This window comes from Paralichthys olivaceus, chromosome 6, assembly GCF_024713975.1.
Source record: "Paralichthys olivaceus isolate ysfri-2021 chromosome 6, ASM2471397v2, whole genome shotgun sequence".
Lineage (NCBI taxonomy): Eukaryota > Metazoa > Chordata > Actinopteri > Pleuronectiformes > Paralichthyidae > Paralichthys > Paralichthys olivaceus.
Genome location: NC_091098.1, coordinates 2,647,265 through 2,663,631, shown reverse-complemented (window position 1 = coordinate 2,663,631; position 16,367 = coordinate 2,647,265). Strand labels below are relative to the sequence as shown.

General features: G+C 40.1%; 1 protein-coding gene across 2 annotated transcripts; it reads left to right on the top strand.

The window, feature by feature from the left end:
• The first annotated feature begins 2,081 nt into the window (after positions 1–2,081).
• On the top strand, positions 2,082–15,969 carry stk38a (serine/threonine kinase 38a). 2 transcript variants are annotated; one of them, XM_020103256.2, is made up of 14 exons: positions 2,082–2,272; positions 5,481–5,618; positions 6,160–6,211; positions 6,733–6,855; positions 8,719–8,802; positions 8,901–9,024; positions 9,113–9,267; positions 10,512–10,623; positions 10,758–10,819; positions 11,830–11,947; positions 12,048–12,171; positions 12,370–12,465; positions 13,205–13,299; positions 13,388–15,969. In XM_020103256.2, exons 2-14 carry the CDS (start codon positions 5,488–5,490, stop codon positions 13,522–13,524), a joined length of 1,413 nt encoding a protein of 470 aa, XP_019958815.1. In that variant the 5' UTR covers positions 2,082–2,272; positions 5,481–5,487; the 3' UTR covers positions 13,525–15,969. The 2 variants fall into 2 exon arrangements, with proteins under 2 accessions (XP_019958815.1, XP_069383383.1); XM_069527282.1 differs by lacking the exon at positions 2,082–2,272 and adding an exon at positions 5,229–5,361.
• Positions 15,970–16,367: the final 398 nt, after the last annotated feature.

The following is a 16,367-nucleotide window of genomic DNA, read 5'->3' as shown; positions in this document are numbered from 1 at the left end:
TATACCAGGCAGTGGTGGATGTGTTATACCCTCCTTAATGTTACATTTCCTGACTCTTTAAATCATTTTGAGGCTACTGGCCCAGTTTAGATCCTGTGTAAGCCTGTTTGATTCACAATGAATTCTCTTCACATCCTTGGAGTGCTCTGCATTTGGGGCCTACAATCTTTGATCATAACTGACTTGTGCCATCTATTGGTGATATGAAGATGGAGCAGGTGCCAGACGGTAAGACGGAGGTAGTCCTGTTGTTTGGATCATTTGTAGGCAGTCCAGAGATGATTTACAGCTGAACAGGGAACTGTAGTTGTCTATTCAGGATGTTATAAAAGTGTGAATAACTCTGGTTGTAATTCAACAGTCCTGAGTTTGGTTTATAATTTATTATGCTGTTTAGAGTGCAAAGTGCATGATCAAAGTAAACAGTTATTACTGTGCGGCTGAAGAAAGATAGAGCTACATCAAGACACTTGAAGCTTTGCTATCTGAAGCAATGATAAGGACCGCGGTATTATCAATTGTTAGCCATGCAGACTTTTATGGGTTTCAGAGAAATCCCCTGACAAAAACTTTTTCCGCTTCAGACACAGCTGAATAGCTTTAGTGGTTAGAGATTCTGAATTTGCTAATGATATCACTTGGCTGTGTTTCAGGAGATAAGTTGTCCACTAACTGGAATATTGACGGTTCCATCCCAGTCGGAGCCTTTCCGCATGTCCAAGTGTCCTTGGGAATGATAATGAACCTCAGATTGCCCACGTACACGCTGCCAACACAGCCCTGGTGGTGTGTCTGATAAAGAAATTGCTGTCTAGAAGAGCACTATATAAACACAGACCATTTACCATTTACTTTAGGGACAGGTGTTAATACCAGGTCTGAAAAGAGTCTTAGTTTGGTTCATGTGATTATACAGCAACATTTTAATTCAACCAATGCTGCAGAATTCTCACTAACATCTTAAGAAATGAGAACAATAATATTTTCACATTAAATAAATTGTACATATACATACTGTATAAATAGCAAATCACCTGGGCACTTATACTTGAAGTTAGAAAAAAGAGCTTTTACCATCCATGAAAGTGATCTGGTTGAAATCTCTCTGAAAGAGGCAGTACTACACTGAACATGCTGCAGCTTACTGGATAGAAACCATCTCAAGGGAAAATGATGAAAATCTTATTAATTTATTGATTCTTAAAAAGATTATGACAATCATGAATTCATAATTATTTATATTTTCTTTTGTAGCTCAAAGGGGTGGCACCCAATCGCCCTCTAATGACCAGCAGCCCCCTGCTGAAACTCAACTGAGTTACTGCTGCTTTTAAACCTTATGTTAATTTGCTTGTAAAATTTTACAATTTACCAAGGAGAAATGTATATATTTCTATTTTCAGTTTAGTTTTAAACACAGTATAGATTATAATGGACTAGACTAAGTGCTGTGCTCACACGCTGAACTTTACATTTGTGTTTGCACAAGCGACCACTACACACTATTGATCAGAGTGGGAGAAATGGAGACAGAGATGAAGCAGTTTGACTGTGAAGCACTTCACCAGAAAAATACATAGAAACGAAGTAAACGTTTCCATGTGCAACAAGATTTACAGACGTCAGTCAGACACAGCAGCAGCAGGATGTGAGGCAGATTAACATTCAAGTGAAATCATCTCCAGTGTTTCTGGTTCACAGCAAACACTGACCTCAGTGCTGTGATGATGACATCACTGGGAGAAAGTGACCTCAGTCTGCATGAAGCCACTTTTTACTTTTAAAGTGAACTGTCACATTTGAGTGGATCCATATAACAGACACATGATGCCACCACATCATCTGCTGTTTGACGTGAAGCTGCTCTGAGCAGAGAAAAGGCTGGTCTGTGTTGATCTTAGTTTTCTTATCACATCTGCGAGAAGCTTCATTCAGGGACAGAACAGTTCGATCACAGCTCAGACTCACTTCAGTTTGGTTCACTGTTTTATTCCAGTTGTGTTTACAGCACGGCGAGGAACTCAGCTGACTGACATACAGCATAGACAAAACAAAAACCTTTCCTCTTGTTTTTTCACCAGGTTATTTTTCAAACTGTATTTACTGTAAAAAAAGAAAAAAAAGTCTGGGCTCCACATCCGGATCGGCCAGTCAGGCCTGCTGCTTTGACACGGTTTAGCCGCTAGGGGTCCTGCTGAGTTCTGACTGATGGTGACACGCAGCAGTCAGTGACACAGAGGAAGAGACGGCAGGCACCGCACCTTCGACCAAGGTAAGCGAACAAAGACAACTCTGCAAATACACAACTAACAGACTAAAGGACCACATGTCGGGGGCTTTCTTTCTTTGACCATTTCCCCAAATGAACTGTCGACACACTGCCGTGCGACCTTGGATCTGAAAACAGACGACTCGAGGTGTTTTAGCAGAGAAGTGGCTAACGTTGACGAGCTAACTTTCCCTTCGCTGTTTGCTTTGGGTAACTTCGGGCTGTCAAGTTCGCGAAAGTGAAGAGCGAGGTTTTCCAGCGAAAGCTTTCAAAATAAAGTTCGCGAGAACGAACGGCCGAGGAAACTGTCCTTCTTAAAACGGGTCAGTTTTATTTTGAATAGTGTTTCCGGTTCATTGTCATGCTTTATCTTCTGACTTCACCCAGTCAGGAACTTTAATAGCTAACTAGCAAGCTAACTGGAGTTAGCTGGTTAAAGTTGTTGTTTAGAAGGCTATGGGTTATCGGGAACTGCGTAAACTTGCCATCATATCCCACATTTAAGCCAAGATTACGTTTAAGCACCTGAAATGTTAAGTTAAAGTCGTATCTGCTTGTTCTGTGGGTGATGAATGGCTGCGGTGCAGCCGAGGGGAACAACTCCAGAGGCTACGTGGTGTTTACGCAGACTGGGTCTCTGAGCTGAGCAAGACTAGCTTAACTATATGCTTTTTTAAATAGTTACCAACACTGTGTGTCTGTAGTGAGGACGACACGACGAGCCCTCGTTTAGATCCTGTACAAAACACCTTAGTTAAACCTCAACGCTCCAAGCATTTAGATGATCATCAATACAAGGCTGGGGTAACAAACTGCTCTTCCTTAATAAGAGAACACTTCTCACTGCTTAAGATGAGGCGGTTCTGTATGACAACCCACACAGGATTTTTATGTAGGAAGCCTGACACCAGCTCTAGTTCGAATGTGACCCCCATGGGAAAGGTTTTTGTGATAACACAACATCCCTATATTTTACACAGGCTCGTAACTGTATCAGGACTTCACTCTGTAATGAGTTTCGGATGATATCACAGTATACGCCTTGTCGCAATTAATATTTCTACCACAATAAGGAATAATACATTTTGCTGGAAAATTGCTTTATGAATGTTGAAATATTTCCATTGATGAATTGTTACTTAAAGTTTGATAGAACTATGTGTGGAAGTTTCTTTTGCAACTAAAGAAAAAAAACCAAGAAACAAGTTATGATATATTAATATCAAAATGTAATTTGAAGGATTGTTACACAGAGTTAGAGTCTAGTGTCAGTAGCTGCTGGGAGTAAGAGTGAGGCCATCATTGACCTGGTATTAACCCCCGTCCTCAGTGATTTGATCATAAATGGTTGGTGCTAAGTACAATGATCCCCAGTGCATTCGGAGATCCAATCACTCAGACCACATTCGGAGATGGTTCGGGACGCATGTGACCACATTGAATATCCTGTGTGATCATCAATCAATTCTGGACCAGGACGGACCACCAACTTTCCCAATTAATTAAACAAACTTTTACGTTTCTCAGTGATCAAATATTGATTTGTTTGCTGCCACTACCACAATATCAACACTGTTCACCAAATAATGACTGAAACCCTCCTTAAATTGATCATCTTTTCTTAAGCTGACTCCTCTCTATCTCTCTCTCACCCATGCCGACACAAACACAGGGACATCAGACACACCTTTATATTAAGACTGGGTTAAACAGTATAATTTAGTCTACATGAACACAGAAAATGTGTGATTATTTGCAAGCAGGGAAGTTAGATCCAATCACAAGTGGTTACAAGAGACCCATTCAGGATACATTTTACTGTCTGGTGTGAAATGACAAACGTAGAGCTGACCACTTGATGGGATCTCTCAGGATGGATGTAAATGCCAGGCCTGAACAGGGCCAGTTAGACAATGAGCATTGCACACAGCTCTACAATAAAGCAACAGCACAAAATATGGCATTAAGTCACTTCAATTTTATTTGTACAGCTCCAAATCACAATATAAATTATTTACCTGCCATTAGAATCTTTAATGTTGTTATGAGGAGTGTCAAAATGTCTTTAGCTTGTTATGAAACTGTGGCAGGACAAATGATATGGGGCTCCAGGGTGTGACACATGCAACCACAAGTCTGTGAAGTGCAACTAAACATTTTCCTGGTTCTGTCTCTATGTTTGATCAAGTGGTGTCACTTCCTCATCTCCTCTGCGGAGTTCACACTCCAACACACAGGCCCGCCCCCACTCACTCACTCACTCACTCACTCACTCACACACTGACACAAAGTCAGACATTAAAATCTTAGACTAAATACTTTTCATATTTAAGTTCATTGCTCTTTGAAAGGATGTACTTGCATGATTAAGCTATACTATTATCATTGTACTAGTGGTTTAAAATTGTTTCACAATGATGACAATAATATTATTTATCACAATAATCTCAGGGACAAAATATCATCCAACCAAATGTGTTATTGTAACAGGACTACCTTAAAACCCTTTGAATAATGCACCAAGCTAGAGGTTTTCTTGCACAGTTTATAACTTTAGTTCCATGAGGGTAACTCACAAAAAACATTCATTTTTTAATCACATGAGTGAAGAAGCGTGTAGATATTTTTGATGGATGACAATTGTGTACCCATGTTGTGCTCGTCCTCTCTGGTGAATGCACAACTAACGTGCCTGATTCGATACGTTACCCTGTTGGAAATGTATGCACTACACCAATCAGTATACTCTGTATTGTACGCCATGTACTACATGTGAGTGTACTGACTGCAGTATTTGGTTTGATTACAGTGTAAATGTTGACTTAAATATTGAGCTCAGTTGTCTTTAGATCGCATCTGTCTCAAATAAGGCCTCTGTTATCGTTGCACAAATCCAATTTCATCATCATTTCTTCATAACTGCAGTGTCACAATGTTATTGCTCTGTTCAGGCAGCAGAGCCAGTTGCTTTCCTTCCTCTTTCTCTGTGTAGCCATCATTGTATTTATTCATTTCTTAGAGCAGACATTGCAGCCTACTCCGCTGCTTCCAACAGCAATCCATTAACTCATCCAGCATCTTTCTCCTCAGTGGTACAGTGCTGTAATTTTGCTCAGCCTATGTGGCAGCAACGTGGACTGACAAAAGGCGGACTGTGTACTGTATGGTGGACCATCTCTCTGCTCACTTTGTTGTTTTCGTGTATTTGCAGGTAAAGCATGGCGATGACCGGCCAGAGCTCATGCTCCTCCATGAGTAACCACACTAAGGAGCGGGTCACTATGGCCAAAGTGACCCTGGAGAACTTCTACAGCAACCTTATTGCCCAGCATGAAGAGAGAGAGATGAGGTAACGTCCAAGACTTTCACATTGACATATGGGATTTTTTTAACGGCTACATGCTGAGTTTTTGCAGTGCTGCCCACAGATGCGACCCTAATGTTTGAATTTTACTCTACTCTTCCACTATCGTTTCATCCCATAGTATTCGAAGGAATTTTGTTGTTTTTTCAACGATTGGTCAACAAGATTTTAGATTCAGGAGTAGACCTGGACATGTTCTTCTTGTTGCTTATTTCCTTTTTTTCCTTGAAATTGTATATATTTTTTCTCATTAAACTATGCCTGTTAATATTCTTGTAATGTTATGACTTTTTTCTCAAAATTGACTCAGGATTAATCTCTTTAATATGGCCCCAATAGTCGTATGATCTCTCCTTTTGCTCTGAATTTTTATACTTTGTTTCACAAAGTGTCACTGCAGTCTTCATGATTTTCCCTTCATTTTTATATGATATAATGCCATATGTCAAATTATATAATGGGGTCTGCATACTCTATTTTGTGGCTATAAAACAGAGTTTTACAAGCAAAGTAATTGTCTTTTCAGACAGCAGAAGCTGGAGAAAGTGATGGATCAGGAGGGCTTGGCTGATGAAGAGGTGAGTTACATCTGCAGGGTTTCCCCACAATGCTCTGTTGCAGTATGGGTTAATTCCATCAATGGATTTGTCTCATAGTGATGCTCAGATCATGAGGCTTGCTGAAACAATACTGTGCTTGATGTCTGTTTTCTCTGAGTGAACAGTATTTTAGCATTAATTCTGACTGTCTTCACAAGTGTTTGATCCACTGCTGCCTTAAGTAGTTGGTTGGTAGATGTGTTTATCATTATTCCAACATATCTACAGTCAATTTCTAACTGTATCCTGAAATAATGCCTCTACAGCAAAAACTGTGATAACTGGAACATTTGTAATCTACAAAAAAAACTACAAGCTCTTTCACTGTCATCACAAGATATTAAATTCCAGGAGGGACTATAAAATAGTGAACCTAAGCTCTGCCATTGAAATGTCGATTGATTGATGACGTGAAGAACCAAGTGTGCATCACAAAGATATACAGTATATATATATATATATATATATACACACTCAAAAGTAGGGTTTGTGCTCTGCAGAAACGTATCCGGCGCTCTCAGCATGCAAGGAAAGAGACAGAGTTTCTGCGCCTGAAACGAACTCGGCTGGGTCTGGAAGACTTTGAGTCCCTGAAGGTGATTGGCCGAGGAGCTTTTGGAGAGGTAAATACCCTTTGAAGTGTATAAAACATTGCTACTAGTTTATTTTAACCTTCAAGTGCTGTTAATATAGTGAATTTGTTTACATCAGAAAAGGTGGAAGCAAAAGGAAGATAAAATTGGAGGGATATGATCATGCAGGTTTTTGATTTGGTTAAGTGAGGTTGCTGAATTTTGAACTTATCATGGTATTTATATTATATATATTTACTTTTACTGTGATTGTATTATGTATTTAAAAGTAATATTCTACTTACAACATGATTGTATCCTTTTAATGCTGTTGGCAAGCAAGACAAGGTATCTTAGGAATAAAAAGATTTATAAAACGAGATGTGTGTATACGCTCAACATAGGAATTAAAGTGAGATACAAGTCTGTACCCTGCTTTATAATGGAGGTTCATTAGTACATGTGATAAGCTCTCACAATTATTTGAAGAAAAAAAAATTGTAAAAAAGTGCTACATTTTACCCCCTCTTTTAATACACAAACTGCCAACTGTGATTTTCAAATGAGAAATAGGTTACTCGAGTTTGATAGTTTACTTTACACTGCAGTGCAAACAGTCTGTATTTCATTTATAGATAAAATACAGGAGCATTATTTATTTTCTCCTGAATGAAATAGTTTTAAAGTTTTTTGGAAATTAACCCTAGTGTAGGTGTCCATATGTAAATATGAGTTGCCAGGAGGAAATCAAATAAATTAGATTCACATTGGATGAGAGAAGCAGAGGAATTTAACAGATCTGAAGAGCTTGAAATAAAAAATGTACCTGAAGCCATGCATGTCAGTGAAGTTCTAAGTACAGATGGATCCCTGTTTATATTTATTCAATCATCTTCTCTTAATTACAAACAAATCTGACAAAAAACAAAAATGCCCTGCAAGGCATTATTCCACAACTAAAAATAGCCCAGTCTGATTTGCTTATCTGCCTTTTACAGTCACATATCAGTAGTATTTCAACAATGTGTATTCATTTTCACACTGAACTGGAGGGTACTCTTAATGAAATAATAATAATAATGGAATAGTAAAATATATATGTTATGTTATGGTTTACCATTGGTGACATATGCTAGATGATCGTGGGCGATTTTTTTTTTTTTCTGCTTCAGCTTGCTCTCCAGGGGAGCACTGTGCACAGCCAACTTACTAACAACACGTCGACGCAGCCCTAACTGCAAGTTATGTCATGTGACATGGTGGTGTTCTGCAGCACCCTCAAAAGTTGGACTCAATTTCTTACCAGCATGCATTGCTTTTAGTCCAGCATGCATTGTTAAGTCAGAGCTGCAAAGCACCACATTAAGCCAAACGAGTCGACTGCTTGTATGTAACCATCAGACCACCCATCCGTCCCATTCTCGTTGGAATAATCACTCAGGAATGTCTTGAGGGAATTTCTTCCAATATGGCACAACTGTACACTTGGCCTCTTGGATAAAGTGATTAGAATGTAGTTGTCAAAGATCACTGTGACATCACAAGACACACCTTTAGCCATGATGCATGAATTCATACATTTCATGACACAATTGAGAACGTGAAATGATGACTTTATATGCAAAAGGTCAAAGGTCAGTTTTACTCTGACATCATTATGATTGGCTACAATGGCTTTCTGGTCGTTAGACAACATTATAACTCTGGGACAGAAGGGACTGTATCTCACATTAAAGTAGATGATACATTTGTTACATTTGTTTATTCACTGGAATCATACATGTCACTATAAGGATAAAAAACAAGTCTGCATAGAGATGGGTGTAAAATGCAGCATGACTGTTTGGCAGAGATGATTTTCCACTGATGAAGCATCTGTTGGTTTGGTATGAGCTTTGTTGTGTTTGCCTCCAGGTTCGCCTGGTTCAAAAGAAAGACACTGGTCACGTATATGCCATGAAGATCCTCCGCAAAGCTGACATGCTGGAGAAAGAACAGGTGACGCAGCAAAATGCTCACACTGGAATACTGTTGCTGTTTTTTTCTGAATGACATTTTTAAACCCGCGCGTGTTTGTGGGTGTCCCTGTCTGTTAGGTTGGTCATATTCGGGCTGAGCGCGATATTCTCGTAGAGGCAGACAGTCTGTGGGTGGTCAAGATGTTCTACAGCTTCCAGGATAAGATGAATCTCTACCTCATCATGGAGTTCCTGCCTGGAGGTTTGACCTCTAACCCAACAACACTGTCATCTGTTTTGATCAATTTCTCCTGACTGTAATTCTGACTGTTTCTACTGCTGTGCTGCAGGTGACATGATGACTCTGCTGATGAAGAAAGACACTCTGACAGAAGAAGCCACTCAGTTCTACATAGCAGAGACAGTGCTGGCCATCGACTCCATCCACCAGCTGGGCTTTATCCACAGAGACATAAAACCAGACAACCTGCTGCTGGACTCCAGGGTGAGTCAGTTTTTTTATTTAGTGTTTTTAGTAGAGTAGATACAGATCAGTTAAGCTGCTTCCAGACATGCACTGAACTGCTGACATTCTCCGGAGGAACTGTATGTGAAAATGCAAATGTCTGAGTGAGAGCCTCCAGACATTCTCAGGCCAGTCTAGCTAGTTAAAACTCAGTGGAGTGTCCAAGTGAGCTGATATGAGAACACAGCAGGATATCCTCAGAGAGATGTTTTTAACATGAGACGGATGCAAAAATGAAAAAAACAAAAAGAAAACAAATATCTCAGCATGAAAAAGCGGTGCCATACACATACAAGACAGTGACGAAGATGTCAAATGCTTTTGCTGATAAGGGCTGATGACAGCGTTGATGCGCTGTAAACAAAAACACATGATCTCCGCGGCAGAATTATTACACCACACCCTGCCTCTGCCTGCTGCACCATCCCTTACCTGAACGTGCCAGAGATTCCCAAGTACTGAATGTGTCAGAGCAGAGAATCTCTTGCACTGTTGTTCATGTGTGAAAGACAAACTCAGGTGGAAGTCTAGATGCAATTCTGCAGACATCCTCCAGAGTTCATGTCTCAAAACGGCAAAACAAATAAACCCTGTGAAGCTGCAAAGAAGGGATTGCCAAAGCTAAATATTATATTATAATATATTACAATATGGCAAAACATCATCAAACAAACAAAGACAGCTAGAGGCAGTTAGTTATTTACAGGGCTGCAGAGACAAAAGAGATGCTTGTTAGTCTGTAGCTAAGTTAATAAGGAAAGCAACATTAACTGGCAGAGTATTTCAAATGATTTAACAGTCCAAATAATCCTGTTAATAATCTGTTAGTCCCTTCACAGGACCCTTTACACGTTTAAAAACATATACCATGACACAGAAGTGAGACTGCAACTAATATTACTTGGGTTGTAGGTTGGCAAACTCTACAGATGCTGCTGCTGCAAAGCTACATGCAGAGGGTTACATGGTTTTCCATAGTTGGCACAAAATCTCCAGACAGCGAAATTCGCAATCACACTGCTAGCCACCAGCAGTGTCCATCAGCTACATAGAGAGAGGCACCGCCCCTCTTCTTACCTCCAGTCTACATATGAAGCACACATCTAAGCTACTATAGTGCTTTTTATGATGGTTGCAGTGAAGACTTGGCTTGCAGCACTGTACTGAACTTATTGTAAGGTACAGGCCTCAGTGTTAGAATATTGTGTTTCGTGTGTTTACAGGGTCACGTGAAGCTGTCTGACTTTGGTCTGTGCACTGGGCTGAAGAGGGCTCACCGCACTGAGTTCTACAAAAACCTGAACCACAGCCTGCCCAGTGACCTCAGTAAGCAAAGTCAGTAAACCTTTTCCTTTATTTCATCTAATGTCTGCATGCAACCTCAGCTGCCCAAAGTCATCACACATTAAGGTCCTTAATACAACAGGAGGGTGACAGTTTTTTAATAGTGAGCTGCACTGTCTCCACAGCCTTCCAGAACATGAACTCCAAGAGGAAAGCAGAAACCTGGAAGAGGAACAGGAGGCAGCTGGTATGTCTGAACATATATGATCATATTTTGACAGTGTTTTGGTCATATTTCACAAGAGCTGGCTTTTCATCCACATTTATGAAGATTGTGTATGGAACATACATTAGAGTTTGAATTAGATTAGAGTTTAAAATAAAAACTGTCAATTTACTTTCACCTGAGGCCTAAATGTTTTTCACAAAAGTTAATATTGCAATAAGTCAGCTAATATTATGATTTACTTCTTAATTGCTGTAGACTTAAATGTGTCTTTAGTCGTGTCTTTATTTCATATATTTTAAAGATGAATACAAATTAAATTCTTTCCCAAACTAATTTTGGTTAAGCTTTTATTAAAAATTATTGAAAGTGAATTGAAAACTCAGTTGAAATGAACACATTGTGTAAGTTCTTAAAGGTTCAGTGTGTAAAATCTAGTGACATCTAGTGGTGAAGTTGCATGTTCTCTTTTGCAGACTCCTCACCTTGCCCAAACATCCAAACATGAGAACCTGTGGTAGCCTTCAGTTGTCATACAAATTTAAAAGTTGTTTAGCTTGTCCAGTTTGGACAACTGTAAAAAACATGGCGGCCTCCGTAGAGAGGACCCCCTCCTGATGTAAATATAAAGTATTTTAATATAAAGGGCCCATTCTAGAGTAAAGAAAAGAACAATAAGTACAATTTAGATGAAACACACTAGTGAAAACATCACTAAGATTATTTTATATTCCATTTTTGTCAATAGCTCCCTTTCACCTAAATCTCACACACTGCACCTTTGAACTGGAAAGGTCCGAGTTCTTCAAGCACAGGGGAAAAATTCAATCTAGAACGCTCTCGTGTGACACGTGAACTCGGTTGAAGAAACAAATTTGCTCAATGTTCATAACAAGAAGCCAATAAGAAAATGTGGTTCTCTTTGGATATTGCTCCACTTTGTTCAAGTGTTTTGTCACCCCATTATATCTGTACTGAATCACATTCTAGTTTTGATTTGTGTTGTTCCTGGCTCCTTTGCCTCCTGTCAGGCTTTCTCCACAGTGGGAACACCAGACTACATCGCCCCAGAGGTCTTCATGCAAAATGGATACAACAAGCTCTGCGACTGGTGGAGCCTGGGAGTCATCATGTATGAGATGTTGATCGGTAATGACTCACAGACTCACACCACCTCATTTACCTCAGGGAGATTCAGGCCAGGCCAGATGTGGTCAGAATGACGTTGACTGGTCTTTGTGATCCTAAGGTTACCCTCCGTTCTGCTCTGAGACGCCTCAGGAGACGTACAGGAAAGTGATGAACTGGCGAGAGACGCTCACCTTTCCTCCAGAAGTTCCCATATCAGAAAAGGCCAAAGACCTCATCCTCAGGTAGGACACACCTCTGCACATCTGCCATCACTCTCACACTTACTTTAGTTGTTGATGCAGCAGCTAGTCACACTCCGATAAGTACTTGTTTTGTATATTTATGGTGAATGCATTGTTTTGTAATGCATCTGGCACCTGAAATGGTTTGCATGAGTTGGTGTGGATGAATAGTATTAAGTGAACCCATGTTGTGAACAGGTTCTGCTGTGAGGAGGAGCACAGGGTCGGGGCTGTAGGTGTGGAAGAGATCAAGTCCAATCCTTTCTTTGAGGGCGTGGACTATGACCATATCAGGTATGGACTGCTGACGTACACTCATCGTCATTTTAACTTTACTACATTGAGACATGTGAAATCTTTCCTCAGTCTTAGATGACTGATAGTTAAGACTATCAACAGTCACCATGTACAGATAGTATGTTGCTTTCAGACATGCACTGAACTCCTGATAATCTCCTGAAAGGAGGGACTGTAAGTGAGGATGCAAATGTCAGTCAGTGCCAGAGTTGTTCCTGCCAGTCCTCTTGTAAAAACTGGATAGTGTCTGAGTGAGCTCATGTGAGATTAAAAAGATAAGAAGTCGCCAACGAAGACGTTAACTTGGAAAGGCTGCAGCTGAATTAGTATGTGAAGTCCTGTGTGTGCTCTCAAGTAGTTGCACTGGGTTATCTTTACTCTCTAGAGATTTGTATCTCTGCCTGTATTTCAGCACCACTTTAATCAGTAGCTGCTCTACTGGAGCTGCTCAGTGGCCAAAAGATTAGACTCAAAACATCATAAGCCTAAGATAACTGTTAACTCCATCTTACAAGCTGTCTGAAGAGGTGTTTCCTTAAAGTATCGGAAGAGGCTACTCAAAAGTATGAGTTGTGTACTCCTGTTTGCTCGTTCTTTGAAGCTGCTTTGTGACGGCCAGGCTCATAGTGCAGATGGTAGCTCATCTGCACTATTCTCAGCTCTGTCCTCACCGAGTTCTCGAATGCAACATTTCCCCCCTGTGACTCTTCTCTAACTCGACTGATCTGCTCTCCAGGGAGAGACCTGCTGCCATTCCCATCGAGATCAAAAGCATCGACGACACCTCCCACTTTGATGAGTTCCCTGATTCAGATATCCTCACACCGACAGGTACCGCACTGTTCTTAATGAAAACATGTCAGTTCATGCCTCTGCTGTGAAATGCTTACAAACCCTGCTCCTCCTCTTCCGACTCCAGCCACCCCGGTGTCCAACCAGACTGAGGTTGACCTGAAGAACAAGGACTGGGTCTTCATCAACTACACGTACAAACGCTTCGAAGGCTTGACCGCCCGAGGAGCCATACCGTCCTACATGAAGTCAGGCAAGAGATGAGCACCTTCAACTGGCTTTTATCCAACACCGCCACGAAACCTGAATGAGTCGTCCACACCCCTGAACTTCAGCCCTGAAAGGAGAACGCTTCCTGTTCTCAGCGGTACCTGACTGATGAGGATTCTCGTCACAGGACTTTGCAAATAATAAAGGGGCTCAATTACATCCATTGCTTTCCACCATAGGAACTGCTGCCTTCATTTCCGCAGGTCTTCTCTTTCTCTGATGCTTCCGAGGGTACCTTTTTACTTCCTGCTTATACCTGAGAACAGAACTGTGGGATTAAAGTGATTGTGATTCTCTCCACTTGCCTTTTCCCCCTGTGGATGCAGTGGGACGTCTTCACTCCTGATACCAGCATCATCTACATTCCCTCTACAAACCAGCACCAGTCTGTCGGACTTACCAGGGGTTCTTGTTCTAAACCAGGACATCCACTCCGCTCACTGCTTTATGTTGACTTGTCAACTCAGACATTGCGTTCAGCTGTCACTTGAAGTGAATAAGGTGCTCTTCAGGGATTCTGTCCAAATGTTTCTCGTGCTGCTCACAGCTGCTGACTCTTTCAGACGATCCAACCAAAGACTTTCTGCTTCATTTCTCTGACACGTCACGTCCTTAAACTTAGACTTTTAGTCCTTTTATAGTCTAGTACTTGGAATATTTGCTTGTTGATAAGTGTGAATATGAGAACGATGCATTTTGTGGAACAAAACACCAGAGTCTTGTTACATTTACATTCGACATTATGTTCAATTACCTTGAGCACCTTATGTGATGTTTGATCAGTAAAGTCAGGCCCAATGATTTGTTTGGAATTGGTGCTTTCATTAGACTGGAAAAGAAAACGTTCCCCACACATGTCTCAATTGGACAATTTTAATGCCACAAACGTGATAACATCAGCACATCTTCCCATTCAAACTTCAATTAAAGCAGATGAATGGATATATTAGTGAACTGCTGAACTCACTGCAGCCACCAAGACAAAGAGTCAGCTCCTTGGCTGATCCACTTGCTGCATTTATGTAACTCAGCAGAAAAACCAGGGATCTCTGGAGACAATAGCTCCAGATAGAACATCTTCAGCCTTGTGAGAATAAATGATGGTATCATGACAAATGGCCTCATATGATCCCAGACATAGAGAAAACAATTCTGCTTGTTAATGTTAAACTCTCCCCCACTGTTCACCTCTGCTTCAGCTGCTACATTCACAAGACATTGAAATGTTTTGGTTGATAACCGTATGTTGAGATTTTTTCTTTAATATATTTTGATGTGTAATAGCATAATGGTTCATTCCTGGGGTCAGGATGTTTGAACTTTTAGATCTGGGAGCACAGGGCTTAACATTTTCCAGTGAACACAATATCCAAAATGCTGTCATTTAAAATGAATGTAAATTAAGTTTTATGGAGTCGTGAAGAAAAAGTTTCTCTCTTTTTTTTGCCAGAATAATTTTAAAATAGTGTTTGTGTGACTTTAGTCTGGACCTTTATTTTCATCTTTGTCCTGATCTGAGGTGGAACTAGAAGAACATTTCTCCTCTCCCAGGAGAAAATATGAAAAGTTTGGAATGTGACAATATTGACACCATAGATTGAATCATTTAGCCTCTTACATGGAAACTTTGCCTTGTAGGTCAAAATCTAGTTGAGGTCCATCGATAAAGATTCATGAAGTCAGTCTTGTAGGTTGACTCAAGTCCAAATTGCATCATAATATTGATTTAGTAATTCAGAATTGTTTTATAGTTTATATTACACATTTTGAAATATATATGTGTTAAGATTTATATTAATTTTATATACACTGTTTTGAATTAAAGCAGGTCGAGTATTTTATAAATGTGACTTCAAAAAAACGATATATTTTTCTCTCTGTTGTTGGTTTTAACATTTTCTCATTCCCAACATTTCATAAGGTTTCCCTGTGTGGCAGGAATGATCTTCTGTATGCACCAGCTCAGTCTGAAGGTTTTTCTTATCGTCTGTTGTAAAAAGCCTCTTCAGGTAGTGTGTAGATGAAGCTCAGCACGTTGTAACACGTTGTAGAAAAGCACACAAGGAGCTTTTTTCTTTGACTCTATTATTGGAATGCTCCTGCGCCGCATGCTTTGACCAGACAACAGATGAGTCTGATTCCAGCAGCAGAGCACGTGGTCTGGTTTCATGATGCCACTTGGTGGGTGAGTGAATGAGATTTCAGATTGTGGGTGTGGATGTTTTCATGATTTGGAGAAACGTTGCAATGTTAGACGCATGCTGTTCTCCACATGCAATGCTCAGATATGTGTGTATGCTGTAGCACATGTGACCTGGGAGTGAGAAGTGAGGGGGGGGTTTGGGAAGGTGGGTGTACATTATTTAAACCACTGTTCTCTCTGTGGCGTGTGGCTGTTTTTGTTTTCTGCTATTTGACAATGAATTACTCTGCACTTACTGAGTTGTGTCTTCCTTCACATCTGATCGTCTTCATTGTAATTCCTGTGTTGTGCCTCCTAGAGACACAGTCAGTCCCATCTGCTGATTTGAAACTTAAAAGCAAAAATATCCGAGTGCCAAGTTTAAACCCTGTTTAACTGAAAGACTGAAGCAAATGTTCATATTAGAATATTAGTGAAAATACTAATATGACCATTACTTTCCAAGTTTGCAAATAGATAAGTGAGTGATTCTCAGCAAATAAATACAGTTTTGAATTAATTTAATCACATCAGATAAGTATTTTATAATTGTCTCTCTTTTCTCTTTGTTGTTGGTTTAAAACTAATTTCTCTATTAGAATATTAGTGAAAATACTAATATTACCATTACTTTTGTAAAAGTTGATTCTCGGCT

Bases quoted from the DNA above. Each gene is read 5' to 3' on its own strand.
- stk38a (XM_020103256.2), top strand. From the start codon at position 5,488: ATGGCGATGACCGGCCAGAGCTCATGCTCCTCCATGAGTAACCACACT. The intron at 11,948-12,047 runs GTAATGACTCAC...TGTGATCCTAAG, and splicing joins CATGTATGAGATGTTGATCG to GTTACCCTCCGTTCTGCTCT. The intron at 13,300-13,387 runs GTACCGCACTGT...TTCCGACTCCAG, and splicing joins AGATATCCTCACACCGACAG to CCACCCCGGTGTCCAACCAG.